This window comes from Carcharodon carcharias, chromosome 20 (genome assembly GCF_017639515.1).
Source record: "Carcharodon carcharias isolate sCarCar2 chromosome 20, sCarCar2.pri, whole genome shotgun sequence".
Classification (NCBI taxonomy): Eukaryota; Metazoa; Chordata; class Chondrichthyes; order Lamniformes; family Lamnidae; genus Carcharodon; species Carcharodon carcharias.
The window spans coordinates 68,353,510-68,370,209 of record NC_054486.1 but is presented as its reverse complement, the minus strand read 5'-3'; the positions used below and the strand labels follow the sequence as shown (position 1 = coordinate 68,370,209).

The following is a 16,700-nucleotide window of genomic DNA, read 5'->3' as shown; positions in this document are numbered from 1 at the left end:
TCAGCTTTCACATGCATTTCCTCATTCCCACCATCATATGCATTCCCTTGTGGAGTTTTTTCATTAACAAAATGGCTTTGGGTAGTTGGGCAGTTAATCTCATAGGAAACATATTGAAATAAAAGAGGCAATACATTTGTTTACAGGTCAGATGTCAGAATATCTACAGTTACAGTACTATATAACTAAACAAGAAATCCTCTGACACAGCTGATAAAGTATGTAGTTCTTGAATGTGCATAATTTTGTCTAACATAAATATTCAGTTCAAAATAAACCCCAGAATCAAACAAGCGCTAATGTTGAGTCAATATGTTTTCAGATTTACAAAACGCAATTGAAATAAAGCTAGTCTAGGTCATAAATATTTAAATCTAAGTCAACAGCTTCACATTTAAGAAGAAAAAAAAACTTTCTTTGCTCTGGATAAATTAAATTCCACTCCCCCATGAACGTTTTTCTAAATTAAAAAACAGAAGCTGCATCCGCTCATGTACAGCACATATTTAAAAAAAAAGACAAAGCTTTATTGTTAGATCTTGGGAGAGGTAGTGTAAGTCAAATCCAACAGCAAAGCCTGTCAGACTGGAACTAAAGACCAAACAAGACAAACAACAAACATAGAGATTTAGAGTACAAAATTCTAAAAAAATAAATAGTTTAAATGTAATATAAAACATTCTTGTAACCTTTTGATAAAGGTGTCTTTGTTGGTGCAAGAATACCATATAAAAACATTCTGCAAGGAAAGAAAACACACCATGTGCTTCATCAATAGAATAAAACCGCTCATCAAAATGTCCTTCAGAAAATTAGTTCCTCCCACACTTTATATCTGGATGCTGAAAAACCGTAACTATCAAAAGATGTACAGAAACACAAAATACTGTTTAGTCTCTATTAAAGGTTTAGTTGATTAAGTTAATGTTCAGTGTGCTGCAGCAGTCCAGTAATTTCTTAAAAACAATTTTATCCCATAAAAAAATAACCTAAGTGGTTACAGTCACATTTCTGGATTTCAAGCCTGGAGTTGTCATCACTAGCAAAGACTTCACTTGCCATGATTCACATGCTAATTATCTGCTTGTTTTCTGTAGTCTTTTGTATACAACTTTTTGAAATGTGTAAAAAGTTGAAAATTATACTGTTTAAACTCTTCCAAAATTTATAGGATTGAATACAGCTTGCTATACAGTGGCTATTCCCATCACTAATGGTACAGATAAAGTTGTTTCAAATAATTAGGAAGACAAGCATCCAAAACTCTGAAGCACCCAGTGATGAATTAGGATCCTACAAGAATCTCCATGATATGGTCCAGGTCACTCAAATCTACTCTGCAGATCTGAATGGCATTCACAGATGTAGAGTTGCATAACTGAAATGGTTTTGAAACATCATCCACAATAGCTGGTGGCGCTCTAGCAGGTGTCAATGGAAGTAAGCACAGATCTGAGTCATACATTGATGTGTCAATGTCTTCAAATATGTCATCAAAAGCAAGGTCTGTTAGGTAACTCGTTGAATTTGTGATTTCAAAAGAGCCAAACACAGTTTCTGCAGGCTTAGTTTCTTGCGGTCTGTCTCCCAAAGATATTTCTGTATTTATATCACCCTCGCCTGCAGATGTTGGACAAGGAGATGGGCTAATATCCTCCATAAAATCCAAGTCTTTGAGGATTGATGAAATTGCAGATGACATGTCATCATCTGAAACCACCACTAAAGAATTCTCAATCTGACTTTCTGAAAAATCTGAAGAACTATTCAAATCGAGAGAGTTATTTTGAACAGATGATTGTGTTCCAGTTAATTCAATACCTGCCTGAGATGCTGTGTATGTGTCTGGAATTGGATTTGTTCCATTGCAAATATTAGATCCTTCATGACTGCTTTCTTGCCTCATTTCCTCCTGGATCTGCCGTACAGTATTTGCTATGAGAACAGAACGATGCAAGTTTGGTTCCACCAGCATCCTACAGCTTTGCAATTTGATGAGGCACATATTAAGTACTAACTGTCTCTGCAAAGTGTAGGGCAGCCCTGGATTAGAATCAAAGGCACCAGGAACACCAGCCATATTTTCTTCGTATTCACTAAACTTTCGCTTCAGTCCTTTAGCCAACATGAATCTAGGAGAAGAGAAAAGGGAAAAAATGAATATCCGCTCTATCAGTATAGTTAATATGATCTCTAAATAAGTGAGCAGTTTATGCTCTTGTTTATAGAGACCTGAAGAAACTACATTCAACAATGAACAGCAAGCTGGTACTTCAATTAACATCATAGGTGTGTAAAGACATGTAGGGCAATTTTCAGGTCACAAATCCGAAATATTAATTTGGGTTCTCTCTCAACAGGTGCTGCCAGACCTGCTGAGTATTTCCAGCATTTTCTGTTTTTTTATTTGAGAAATTACCTTTCTCTGTTAATGAAGTGCTATGAGTAATTTTGCAGGTTTGTACTCTCACCAGTGAGTATCTCACAACAGAAGCTAATGTTAGACATTCAGTGGCACATTTGCAGTTAGTTTTCTGTCTACTGAAGTTAATTAATATCTGCCCCCATATGCAAAGTTCACACAGGCAGTATAACTCAAAATTCACTGACTTGTTTTTTGAATTCAGTCTATTTATCATTTTCCTATGCCAGATTCAGTACCACCTAATCCAGTGGGTTACAAACTTTTCTGTGTAGGGAAATCATTCCTCGGAACCCATACCCTGACTTTCAAAAGACAGTCAGCTTCTAAAAAGGATATCAATGTCCTCATTAGTAAACAACAACAAAAATAACATGCTAGTACATCAGAAAATACAGAAATGTGATCACACAGCAGACATTTGATGACCTTGCAGTCCTTAAGAGCCAGAGACTCGTTTAAAAACCTCTAGTCTTTCACCGTGATACCATGAAAGTTAAGCTAGTTTCTAATAAGCATTAATTGTTTCATTGTACTCCTTTAAAACGTCCTTTATTGAGCCTATGGAGTGGATGTAGTTAAGATTTCAATCCAAAGACAGCTAGCAGTCTAGCTCTATGCAGCATTTGGGTACAATCCTACTGTCACGTGCAATATTCTTTTAGTTACAATCATCAGACTACAATAGGAATTAGTTCTGAGTTGTATAATGTTATCTTACTACAATTTATATTTTTAAACCTTTTGCCATGAGCATATTACAAGAGTTGACCATAGTGGAATTTTATTCATTTACAGGATGTAGACGTCGCTGGCTGGGCCAGCATTTATTGCCCATCTCTACTTGCCTTCTTGAACCACTGCAGTCCCTGTGGTGAAGGTACACCCACAGTGCTGTTAGGGAGCTCCAGGAGTTTGACCCAGTGACAGTGAAGGAAAAGCGATATATTTTCAAGTGAGGATGGTGAGTGGCTTGGAGGGGAACTTCCAGATGGTGGTGTTCCCATGTGCCTACTGCCCTTGTCCTTTTAGATGGGTTTTGAAGCTGCTGCCTAACGAACTTTGGTGAGTTCTTGCAGTGCATCTCATAGATGGCACACACTGCTGCCATTGTGCGCCGGTGGTGGAGGGAGTGAATGTTTGTGGATGGGGTGCCAACCAAGCGGACTGCTTTGTCCTAGATGCTGCCAAGCTTCTTGAGTGTTGTTGGAGCTGCACTCATCCAAGCAAGTGGAGAGTATTCCATCACAGGCCTGACTTGTGCCTTTTTTATTGTCTTGTAACTCTTTCGAGTACAAACCCGTTTCCATCTGTTTCAGATGAAGTTACATAGTTTCATAGTTTGCCATTGTGAGATTTGAACACTTGATCTTGGGGTTACAAACCCAGTACCCTTTGGGAAGTCAAGAGGTGAGTTACTCACCACAGGATTCCTAGCCTCTGACCTGCTCTTATAGCCACAGTATTTATATGGCTAGTCCAGTTTAGTTTCTGGTCAATGGTAACCTCCAGGATGTCGGTAGTGGGGGATTCGGCGATGGTAATGCCTTTGAATGTCAAGGGGCGATGGTCAGATTCTATCTTGTTGGCGATAGTCATTGCCTGGCACTTCTGTGTTGCAAATGTCAGCTCAAGCCTGAATATTGTCAGGTCTTGCTGCATTTGGACATGGACTGCTTCAATATCTGAGGAGTTGCGAATGGTGTTGAATATTGTACAATCATCAGCGAACATCTCCACTTCCAACCTTATGATGGAAGGAAGGTCATTGATGAAGCAGCTGAAGATGGTTGGGCCCAGAACACCACCCTGAGGAACTCTTCATTGACGTTCTGAAACTGAGATCATTGACCTCCAACAATCCCAACCATCTTCCTTTGTGCTAGGTATGACTCCAACCAGCAGAGAGTTATCTCCCTCATTCCCATTGACACCAGTTTTGCTAGGGCTTCTTGATGCCACACTCGGTTAAATGCCACCTTGATGGCAAGGGCAGTCATTCTCACCTCATCTCTGGAGTTCAGCTCTTTTGTCCATGCTTGAACCAAGGCTGTATTGAGGTCAGAAGTTGAGTGACCATGGTGGAACCCAAACTGAGTGTAAGTGAGCAGATTATTGCTAAGCAAGTGCCGCTTGATAGCACTATTGATGACCCCTTCCATCACTTTACTGATGATCGACAGTAGACTGATGGAGCGGTGATTGGCCCAGTTGGATTTGTTCTGTTTTGGATGTACAGGACATACCTGGGCAATTTTCCACATAACAGGGTAGATGCCAGTGTTGTAGCTGTAGTGGAACTGTTTGGCTAGGGGCATGGCAAGGTCTGGAGCATAAGTCTGCAGTAGTATTGCCGGAATATTGTCAGGGCCCATAGCCTTTGCAGTATCTAGTGCCTTCACCCGTTTCTTGATATCACTGGGAATGAATCAAATTGGCTGAAGACTGGAATCTGTGATGCTGGGGATCTCTGGAAGAGGCCAAAATGGATCACCCACTTGGCACTTCTGGTTGAAGATTGTAGCAAATGCTTCAGCCATATCTTTTGCACTGGTGTGCTGGGCTCCCCATCAGTGAGGAGCCTCCTCCTCCAATGAGTTGTTTAATTGTCCACCACCATTCACGACTGGATATGGTAGAACTGCAGGGCCTAGATCTAATCTGTTAGTTGTGGAATCGCTAAGCGCTGTCTACCACTTGCTGCTTATGCTGTTTAACACACAAGTAGTCCTGTGTTGTAGCTTCACCAGGTTGACACCTCATTTTTAGGTATGCCTGGTGTTGCTCCTCACATGCCCTCCTGCATTCTTCATTGATCCAGGGTTCATCCCTTGGCTTGGTGATAATGGGTGAGAGTGGGGGATTGTGGTTGAATACAATTCTGCTGCTGCTGATGGTCCACAGCGCTTCATAGATGCCCATTCTTGAGTTGCTAGATCTGTTCAAAATCTATCCTATTTAGCACGGTGGTAGTGCCACACAACACGATGGAGGGTGTCCTCAATATGAAGATGGGACTTTGTCTCCACAAAGACTATGCAGTGGTCACGCCTACAGATACTGTTATGGGCAGTTGCATTTGTGGCAGTATTATGATCCAGAAACCATAATTTGGCACTTTAATTGAAATGAATTTATCATTATAAGAAACATAAGAGAGTGTGAGCTCCATTTGAGTTTGTTAGTGATGCTCCCATTTTAGCACTAGCAGATAGGTAGCAACATACAAAATTGGTGACCCGGTCTGATCCAGCAAACCTGCTCCACACATCCTGACTAGAGAGTTGTTAGCCTTCCACATGTAATGTCCTGGAAGAAATAAAATAACAGAAAACACCAGAGCCAATAAGGGAAAATTAATCCAGGAAATTTCTCTCTTCCAGCGTCCAGCGGTCAAAACTGGTCCAGAAGATCACTTGAGCCGACTATTATCTGTAAAGTCACCTACCTGTGATATGGTATGATGTGATCATTGCCCCAGTCATGAATTGATCCATCTGTCTCTTGAAGATGTACAGAGAGCCAGCAACCACCACATCATCCAGCATTGCATTCCAGAGGCTCACTACTCTCCGGGAGAAGAACTGCCTAATATCCAGTCTATTCCTACCTTTGTGTTATTTAACCTCATGTCCACTGCTCCTCCTCAATCTGTTAAAAGGGATTAATGGGACAAAATTTTTACTTACCTTGCCCGCAGGCAGCAAATTGGTCAGAAAGTCATGGAGAGTCCGCAATTCAGGACAGGGAGGTGGGTGGGTGTTGGATTCACAACAGCGGCGGGTGCGGGTGCGGGGGGGGGGGGGGGGGGTCAAGTCAATTGGGTCAGCTGCTGAGCCCAGGTAGAAGTGGGAGGGGGGTCAAGAGCCTGAACGGGAGGGATGTTAGAGGCCTCAGTGCGGGGGTCGAAGGCCCAGAGGCTTTTTGATCGGAGGTGTTTAGAGGCTGGGTGGGGGAATTTGAGGCCTGGTGTGAGCTGGGGGAGAGGGGGGGGTCAGAGGCCTCGTGGTGGGATCAAAGGTCTCACGGGAAAGTTGTTCGGGGGTGGGTGCCCCAATTATGGAGCCTCCTCAATAAGGCACCCTGGATCTCGGAGTTAGGTGCAAAGGCATTCACTTCCTGGGTCCGACAAATCCTCGGTCTCACGAAGCTGCCAAGTGGACATTCAGGAAACCCAGACAACAGCAGCCAAATTCCAAAAGTATAATTCATATGAGGCTCACAGCTTCATTATCCCATGTCCTTGGAGAGGGTTGGTCACCTGCTCACCTTTCAATTCAGAAAGCCAGAAAAGAGTGGTCAGAGGCAGGTTTGAGTCAGGAAACAGGCTTGTCAGTATTTAACACCAGTCCACCACCTAAACCAAACCTGCCCATACTTTGGCGGTTAAAATTCTTCCTAATCTATTAATAGGTATGCTGCCTAGCCCCCTCGTAATGTTATAGCCTCTATTAGATTGCCTCTAAATCTACACTGCTCTAAAGTAAATAAACCCAGCTCCTCAAGCCTATCCGAATAGAAAAAAATCTTCAAGGTAGGAATCATTCTTGTAGACCTTTTCCAAGGCCACCATAGTTTCTGACAGTGATTTATGTAGTTCATAAATTAATTGACAGGATGTGGGCAAGGTGAGAGTATTATTGTCAATTCCTAATTGCCCTCGAATTCAATTCAGTAGCTTACTTGGCCATTTCAGAAGGCAGTTAAGAGTGAACCAGGTTTTGGATGGTCCCTCTGATCTGTGGACTCTTGGTGTGGTTTTTGGTAACTGGCATGCGTGACCCATCTTCCCTTAGACAGGTTGTAGTCATACTCTGGCACTTACTTAAAACAGGTTTATCAGTACTACATCTAAATAGATTACAGAGTAGGTATGTTGCTCCTAGGCATGGTGTGTTCCAACCTCCCTCTCTCTTGAAAGACAGTCTAACACATGAATGACTGATGCCAGTGATACACCATCACCCATGTCATACATTAGCATATCCATTCTGTTAACTCTTACACTACAAATCACATTGCTAAGAGTCTGGAGTCACATTAAAGTCAGTCCAGGTAAGGACAGCAGATTTCCTTTTCTAAAGGGCACGAGTAAACCAGATGGGTTTGTTTAATAAGTGGATATCCATTTACTGAATCAGGCAGTAGAAGACATTCTGTGAATCACAATTGTTTTATTGTTAAACTATAGTTCAGTGCAAATACCAGTTTCCACTATTCCCTTCTGGATCCTCTCTCTGTCCAGAAGCAAAACCCACCTACCGGGGAAAAACCCAGCCCTTGAGTACAGGCTTCATTGAGCATCATCTGCTGTCATTTCACTCTGAAGCTTGAACTGGTTTACTCTTAAAGGGACCTGCATTTCTAACATTGACAGGGTTTGTATGACAACCCAATAGCTCCTTGGTCATCATTACTGATATTAGATTTTACTCCAGATTTTTTTTAATTAATGAATTTAAACTCCTCTAACGTCGTCATGGGATTTGAACACATGTCTCAAGATCATTAGTCTAGATCCCTGCATTACTACTCTAGTAATCTAACCACAATGCTACCATAATGGTTACTGTATAAATAAATAAATAGTCCAAAACAATAACAAAACCTAATGTCAGTTAACAAAATATAGACAAACAATCTTGTCATTATCAAGGCTGTCACTACGCAATACTTATATGACAATATATGATGGAAAGCACATGAAAAAATTGAAATCCAGTGCTGTTTTGTTTCTGAAATGATGTGGCAGCAGATGCACTACTAAGGCTATGAGGCATGGAAATTGAATCATTCTTCATTTTTAAACCCCGAGTACAGACCACATTCTGGATTTCTTCCATTTTCTGTGTAGGCTAAAGAGCCCTAGTGATTACCGCAAGCAACCTCTTAAAAGGAGTTTCAACGAACCAAGTGTACCAATAGTGAACTTAGTTTCTTTGTTCCCTTTTTAAAATATTAGAGGATCATTTTATTAAGTCCCCATTTTTCACTCCCATTGAATTAATTAAACAATTGTAATGAAGGTTTCTTCTATGCAAGAACAACATTCACTGTGTGCAGCCAGTTTTCTGCATAATCCCTTTAAGATTTCCACACAGCTGGGAATGTGCACATCTTATAGGAAATTCTGCTTGAGAGTGGCCTGTTTGTCCCCTGGACAGTACATTTCTCATTGCTGTGTGGCTGCAAATCCATGCAGTTTGGAAGCCTTAAATAACCAGCTTTTATCCACAATTCTAAGGGCAGAATTTTGCTGTCGGCGAGCAGGGGGCGGGGCCAACTCGCCGATGCGTAAAATGACGCAGGATGACGCTGGGCGGAACCCTCGAAGTTATCCCGGCCCATTTAAATTTTCAGGAAGGCGAGGGTGCAGCAACATCAGCTGCAGGCCCACCGACCTGTCAATGGCCACTGAGGCCATTGACAGGATCATTTAAACAATTAAAGGACCTGCCCGTCCAACCTTAAGGTTGACGGGCAGGCCAGGAGCCCCGGTGGCAAATAAAGAAAACCTGAAACTTCATCCACCGGCGGGATGAGATTTCACGCAGGGTTTTAAAAAGTTTAATAAAGTTATTCTGTAAATTATGAACATGTCCCAACTCATGTGACATTGTCACATGAGGGGGACATGTTAGGGAATTTTTTTTTTCTATTTTCAAACTTTTTCAAAGTGGAAGCGATCTCCCTGAGGCTGCACTTTGCCTCAGGGAGATGTGCGCTCTTTCGTGCGCATGCATTAAAGAGCGCTCTCTCGCTTTTGGGGAATCCACCCCCGCCCGCTTAGGAAGCACAAAGCGCTTCCCGCTGGACATCATGCTGGGTAGGCCTTAATTGGCCCGCCCACGTAAAATGGCCGTGCAGCCCGCTTCTCCAGCAGGGATCGGCTCCCCGCCCGCCAGAGATTGGATCGGGCCCGCCCGCCCAGCAGGCCGAAAATTCTGCCCTTAGGGTGGGATTTTCTCTGCACCCAACTGCCACCAGGATCTTCCAGTCCCGCCGCAGGTCAATGGCTTTCTGGCTGGTGTGTCACCTCGCCCATGGTGGGTCCCGCCTATGACAGGGCCAGAAAATCCTGGCCTTAATCAGAAAAGTGACCACAGTAATTCAGGTGGCCCTTTAAATAAGAAAGTACTCTGATCAAGATGTATACTAAATAGCTGAGGCAGCATTTAAAAAGTTGCAAAATGCAAACAATGTAATGAAACTAATAACTATAATGCTAGTTCACCAATTTAGGATCATGTACATGTTAATATATATACCTGGTTCCCTTTTGGGTGCAATCGGTGACCCGGGTGCAAATTGTGCTCCAAATTGTGGTACTTTTTGGAACTAACTTTTTTGTTTAAACCCACTTGTATATCACCATATGTAAAATTTTGTGTGAAACCATTGCAATCGGGCAATATTTTAGGATGTAAATTTTTAGGGTTAAAAAAATGGCCTTGATATATTAAGGTGCAGTTTTATTAATACAGCTGAAAATGGAATTCACTACAAAAAAATTTAAAAATTTAATCGTAGGATCCAGTCCAGGATCTATGAGTAACCTAATTTTAAATAACTGAAAATGACTTTTAAAAAAAACTAGGCAGAACCATTTACTAATTTCATTGGTATACAGTAGTCGGTTCCTTAGTAAGTTAAGAAAAATATTTAAAAAGCTTTTAAAAAGTTGCCTTTTGGTGCCGTTGAGTCTAAAAAAAGCCTAATTTTAAGAGCCACTGAAGTCCCGCAAACAGGTTCAATTAGTGGAAACCCATCGTAGTGATTAATTTGGTCAAGGGGCATGGCCAGTTTTATGGGCAGGGCTGGTTTCTAGTGCAATATTTTTAAAGTAGTGCACAGGATTGCAGAAACTCACACAAGCCTTTGTACTGATCTGGCCAATTTTCAGTGAATTGCATTGAAAATATCTGCACAACCTAGTGGAAACTCTACCATTACATATACACATGCTCCATTGTGGGTGAGTAAAGACTGAGATTAAAGGTAATTTTTTAGAGTGATTGATAGCCATTAGTCTGACATCCACTTAATATAGCATTTTAATCATAAGCTTTCAAACATAAGATATGTTATATACAATTTAAGATTTTTCCAGCTCTTTTAAGACAAACAAAATTGTGGAGTTTTATGATAAAAACAAAAAACTGCAGATGCTGGAAATCCATAACAAAAACAGAATTACCTGGAAAAACTCAGCAGGTCTGGCAGCATCGGTGGAGAAGAAAAGAGTTGATGTTTCGAGTCCTCATGACTCTTCAACAGAACTATTCTGCTGAAGGGTCATGAGAACTCGAAACGTCAACTCTTTTCTCCGCCGATGCTGCCAGACCTGCTGAGTTTTTCCAGGTAATTCTGGAGTTTTATGGCTTTTTTTCTCAATTTGTCAAATGATCCACAGCAAAATAGACATTTCCAACAAATGCTTCTTCTTGCAATGCTGTAGCCATACACTATTATTTAAGATTAAGAAGGATTCACTTTATGCTGAAGATTTTTAATGCAAGGTTTACTAGCATCTCTCCTGTAACAGAAAATAACTCTAACCCTTTTTAATTTACTTAATAAACGTAAGACAGAAAAATGACTACCACATAGTTCTCCACCAATCAGCATAGCAAAAATGATTTGACAAACACCTTGATATGTTTTGCCAACAGGATGACAGCAACTCACTTGTTATAGTTTTATTAACAAGTTCTAGGTAAGTTACCTCGCCTTATCTCCAGTGATAATGAAAATTGTGTTGAATGAAAATGGTATAAAAGGATGAATCAGTGTGCTTGAATTCATATCCCAGACTAATAAATAAAAAGGATGCATATTTTGGAGAAATGCAAATTTAAATTCTCAACAAATCCCCTGTGCTAATCATCCCACAATTCAAAGTGCGAAAAGTTGATAAGTTGACTGCATATACATTTAGTATACCATAGTGACTACTATATACAATTACTGTATTAGAAACCTGGAAAAAGTGAACCCAGACGGCAAGGTGAGAGTTTACCAAATCCCTGATTTTTTTAATTCTACACATTTTCACCATTTGCTGAAGTTACATTGCTTACTACAGTTTCAAATCTTAAATATTTGATAATATGCTGTTAAAAAAAACACATTTTGCAGAACAGTTTAGGTGGAATCTTAAAAACCCATTCAATTATGTCTGTTACAAATGTTGGAATTCAGCAAAGCACTTAAAGAAGACTGGGTAATGGACTTTCTGAACAGTGCCTCAGAACACTTTCACAGAATTTCTACACATTTTCCAAATTAATCAGAAAACAAAATTCATTAACTCTGAACTTCATACGGTACAAGTAATTTGGCCTGGTACATAGAAATCAGGGCAAACACTAGTTAGATAATTTAAACTACTTGATCTTTGTTTATTACTGTTACTTAGAGGTTACTCTTTATACACATTTACTAAAATCATAGTGTTCAAATCAATACTGCTGCTTCCTACAAAAGCACTACCCTTCTTGTAATTATCAATTGTTTATATTATCCAGACATAACAATTCCTACCCAGATTACTGTATGCCTTCACATACATGGGGTGTACAGTAAACAAAGAAGTCTGTCTGACTGAACCTTTCTAAAGCCATAACAGAATTTGCACTAACCCTTGCTTGCACTACTGTCTCTTTTTAGGTCTCTCCATAATGTTAATATAAGCAAAGTAACAATCTAACAAAGAAACAGATATTTTTGATAATTAGTGAAAATGCTACACAATAAAAGCTTACCTTGTTCCAAAGTGCCACAATTTTTATTTCCAAATCTTTGGAGTTAGTGTGACAGTACATTTTGAACATTTTAAATGAAAATTAATTAGTCCTCGGTTGGTTTTTAAATCAGTTTTTGTAGGCAAGCTAGAATTCTCACTTGCACAAACTGCCATGCAGCTGTCTTGCTTTTTTCAGACAGCTGACAAACAGCAACTGCACAAGCACAATGACGCAGAAGACTAAGCTGCCGTGGAAAGGAGTGGGGCTTGAAAAAGTGGGTGGAGCTTTGTGGCTTGCAGTAGTGTCCATCTCCAGCTTGGTGAACAGTCAGAGCACTGCCCAACAAGCACACAGGGCCCCAACTGCTATTCCAGAAATGCTGACAGTGTCTCTACCATGTCCGCTAACAGCAGTTTGTTGAAGCATTATACACTGCAATCCACTTGGATACTGTAAAGTATTACTGAAATAAAAGAGCCTGAGACAAAGATACAGGACATTTAAAAACTTATTTCACAACTGGCTCCCATTTCGGATGTTTCTGTTTTAGTAGAAAACATAAAGGCCGTTTCACTATACATAATCCAAAAAATACTTACTGTAAAAAAAAAAGAGAATTACAAAAAATTCAGGTAAACAATCTTCTTTTTGCTAACTGTTTTAATATAACCTAATTAAACAGTAAATGCATTTTACATCGACGAGGGTACTGGGTTAAATGAGGTAGCTACAGTAACCAAACAGGTGAGCTGAATCAGCTAGCAGAGTCAAAAACAGAAATGATTCAAGATTTAACTATACATATTAGTTGAAAAATGAATTAATGTATGCCTACTTACAGTCAGTCAGGCACAGTAACCATTCGAAACCAGTGCCCTCACTCAAATAATTAACACTTGCAACTTATGCAAAAAATATATCTTAAAACAATAAATGGAGAAATTGGTAGAATAAATACATTTAAGACACATACATTCACCTAGAACCTAGTCCATATTTTTGTTGGCCACATGGAAGAGTTTTGAACAGATAATGGAATCTTTCCATTTCTATAAATTTATTTTTAAAGGAATTATGGCTAAATTCAACCAGCTGAAAACATTTTATTGCAATTAGAATGAGGGAATCTTTAATGAGTGCATCGCCAGCCGTTGTAAAACCTACCCTACTTTCCATTTATTTCCAGCTTACTTCCTTGGTGGCAAAGTTGGAAATTATCCCCTGTCAGATATACATTGAGGAACTAAGTTCAATTTTAAATAGTTCTTTTAATAAATTATCTTTAAAAATTAAAATGTAAGTTTACAATTACTACCGTACATAAAGATAAAATATTTTGCTGTCAGTTCTTAACCATGGAAATAGTATGATATATTTATTAAAAATGTGCAGGCTACAGTAAGAGTAACAAGGGTTCCACTGATATGAAGAGCTACTTTCCAGTACCCTCTTAGGAAGTGAATGCCACACGTTGGACAGCACAGAAATCATACAAACTAGTAGACGTCTGGGCTTTGTTCCAGCTTTCTACTGAGTTGGACAAGCTGTGCTAGGGCGGCAACGGAGATGCCACAGTTGGCCTCAATGTCCCTGATTTTGGAAGAGTTTTTCACCTTAATTGCTATCCAGTAACTCTTACTGGATGCACAGGTACAAGAATGCCAAGGATGTATGACTCAGACTCCAATGCAATAGCCTCCACCGTTGAATAGATATTGAATATCAACAAGCTATTCAACCATAGGCTCAAATCTCTTCACCAAAAGTTCAAACAGATTTCAGAAGAAGTCAGTGAACAACAATTAGGAGCTGAATCATGATATTCTCCAATTCCTTAATAACCCACTCCTCTTTCTCACTCTCTTTCTCTCTCTTCCTCTCTGTCTCTCACTCTCCAGTCACAAGCAATGAAAACAAATGTAATCCTATGTTGCTACCTAAACTGAGATCAGCAAATGCATAACAGACCAAGAATTGAACTGCGGGCCGTCCTGGTATAAAATCCTAAATATTTCAGCAAAAGTGGTACTCAGTTTCTCTGGCATGGTTTTGTTAGGTCCACATGGCAGTTATCTACTTTAATTCCCTGTTCCTTCCCATGCCTTAATTTTCAAGAGTTTATCAATTCCGCTCTCAGAGTACATTCTCTCTCTACCTCTTGTTACTCCATTAAATATAGCCTAGTTTTTGCAATTCTTTTAAACCTACATCCCTGGGGTCATCCTGTTTAATTTACTTTTTCCATGGTTCCAACACTGTCAACAACCAAGCAAGTTGCTATACCACTGCAGAAGGCACAAGTGTCAAACATATAGGGCGGAATTTTCTACCTACTGGGCGGGCGGGCCCAACCCAATCTCTGGCGGGCAGGGAGCCGATCCCCACCAGAGAAGCGGGCCCCGCCGCCATTTTAAGTGGGCGGGCCAATGAAGCAATGCGCTTCCTGTGCGGGGGGGGGGGGATTCCCCAAATGCCAGAGTGCGCTCTTTCGTGCATGCACACGAAAGAGCGCACATCTCCCTGTGAGATCGCTGAACGTTGTACAAACATTAGAAAAAGAAAAAAAAACACTTAACATGTTGCCCTCCTGTGACAATGTCACACGACATGGGACAGGTTAATAAATTTCACTAAAACTTTATTAAACTTTTTTAAACCCTACATGAAACCTCATCCCGCCGGTGGATGAGGTTTCGTGTTTTTTCTATTCTCCGCCGGGGTTCCTGGCCTGCCCATCAACCTTAAGGTTGGACAGGCAGGTCCTTTAATTGATTTAATGATCCTGTCAATGGCCTCAATTGGTCATTGACAGGTAGGCGGGCCCACAGTTGATTCTGCTGCAGGCCAGCCTTCTTGAAGATTTAAATGGGGCGGGCTGAGTAAATTGGGCCTGTAACAGCAAAGCATTTGGAATCTTGAGCTTCATGAATAGAATATTGAGTACAAAAGCAGGGAAGTTATGTTGAACATTTATAAAGCTCTTGTTAGTGCACAGCTAGACTATTGCATCCAGCTCTGGTCAGAAACTTTAGGGAGGAAATGAAAGTCCTTGAGAGGGTGCAGAGATTACCAGAATGGTTCCAGAGATGTAAGATTTTAGCTGCAAGGTTAGGTTGTAAGAGCTCTGGTTGTTCTCCTTGAAGCAAAGAACATTGAGGGGAGATTTGATAGAGGTGTACAAGATTATGACAGACTCAGATAAGGTAGACAAAGAAAAGTTATATCCATTAGCTAATGGTACAAGATTTAAGGTTTTAGAGCAAGAGCTGCAGGGGAGCTCTGAGTTAGAACTTATTTACACAGTGAGTGATAATGACCTGGATCTTGCTGCCTCTGAGGGTAGAAGAAGCAGAGACATTGAGTGATTTTAAAAGGAAATTAGGTGGGCATTTGAGCAAAATAGACACAGGGTTACAGGATTAGAGCGAGGGAATCGGACTGCCTGGATTGCTTTACAGAGAGCTGACATGGACTTGATGGGCTGAATGGCCTCCTTCTGTGCCTCTATGATCCTATGATCTATGAAACAGCCTTTTCCTGCATCTGCTGTTTCTTGCGGTGTTCTTGCAGACTGCCCAGGTCCTTTGGGTCTTAGGATAATAAAGGATTTTGGTGTCAGAAGCCAGTTTCATTCACATAATTAAATGCTTTTTCCCTCCTAGAAAGGCTTAATGCTGAAAACCATTGCTAGACAATGAAGATATATGATGGCTCTTCACACCCACTATGGATAACAAGTTTTCTGCAGTTCTCCTTTAATTGGACTTGGAGAAATGAGCCAAGATTTTACATTCTGCATGCGGGGGCGGGCCTGACACACTGGAAAGTAAAATTACACGTGATGATGTCAGCATGCGTCCCCACATCATTGCACAATCTCGTGATGTTTCCTTCGGCGAGCGTGTGCCAGAGTCGGCTGCGTGCCTGCCGATAATTGATAGGCCTATTATGGCTATTAAACAGGTAATTAACAGGAATGGTGGGCAGGCAAAAAGGCCAAGTGGCTTTTACATTTTTTAGGAAACCTCATCCATAAGCAGGATGAGGTTTCCTAAAGCTAATATTGATAATGTAAAAACTTTTTCTGAAAAATAAAAACATGTCCCATCTCATGTGACACAGTCACATGAGGGGACATGTTTCATTAAATTTTTATTGCTTTTATTTTCTTGTATGCATGTGTGAAAGAGCGCTGGACCTGACTCTCCCTCCTCCCCCCACTCGTGTATTACACTGGGCAGGCCTTATCTGGCCCACTGTGTGAAATGGCAGTACAGAGCTCCCTGCCTGACATGGGAAAAATTCAGGCCATGGAGTCTAGAAATCTATTGATTCTGAGTTTGGAGTAAACTATGAACAATGGCAGTTGTGAATTCCACACAGAGGGGTGCTGTCTATGCCCATTCAAGGAGAATACCACCATCCAGGATGATTCAATCAGGAACTTTCCAGAAACTTGATATAGTCTAGGTTGAATTTGCAAAAGTCACCTGACCCTTGGCAGTCATCTTAGCCTGGTTAGTCCAAAACAA

The 16,700-nt window shown here is 40.7% G+C and overlaps 1 protein-coding gene across 1 annotated transcript in view; it reads right to left on the bottom strand.

Moving 5' to 3' along the window:
• Window positions 1-505: 505 nt before the first annotated feature.
• LOC121292339 overlaps window positions 506-16,700 on the bottom strand; it is a 93,439-nt gene continuing 77,244 nt past the window's right edge. Inside the window, exon 5 of the mRNA XM_041214191.1 lies at window positions 506-2,132. Within this exon, the coding sequence (XP_041070125.1) occupies window positions 1,286-2,132 (847 nt within the window). The 3' untranslated portion in view covers window positions 506-1,285. The remainder of the gene's footprint in view (window positions 2,133-16,700) is intronic.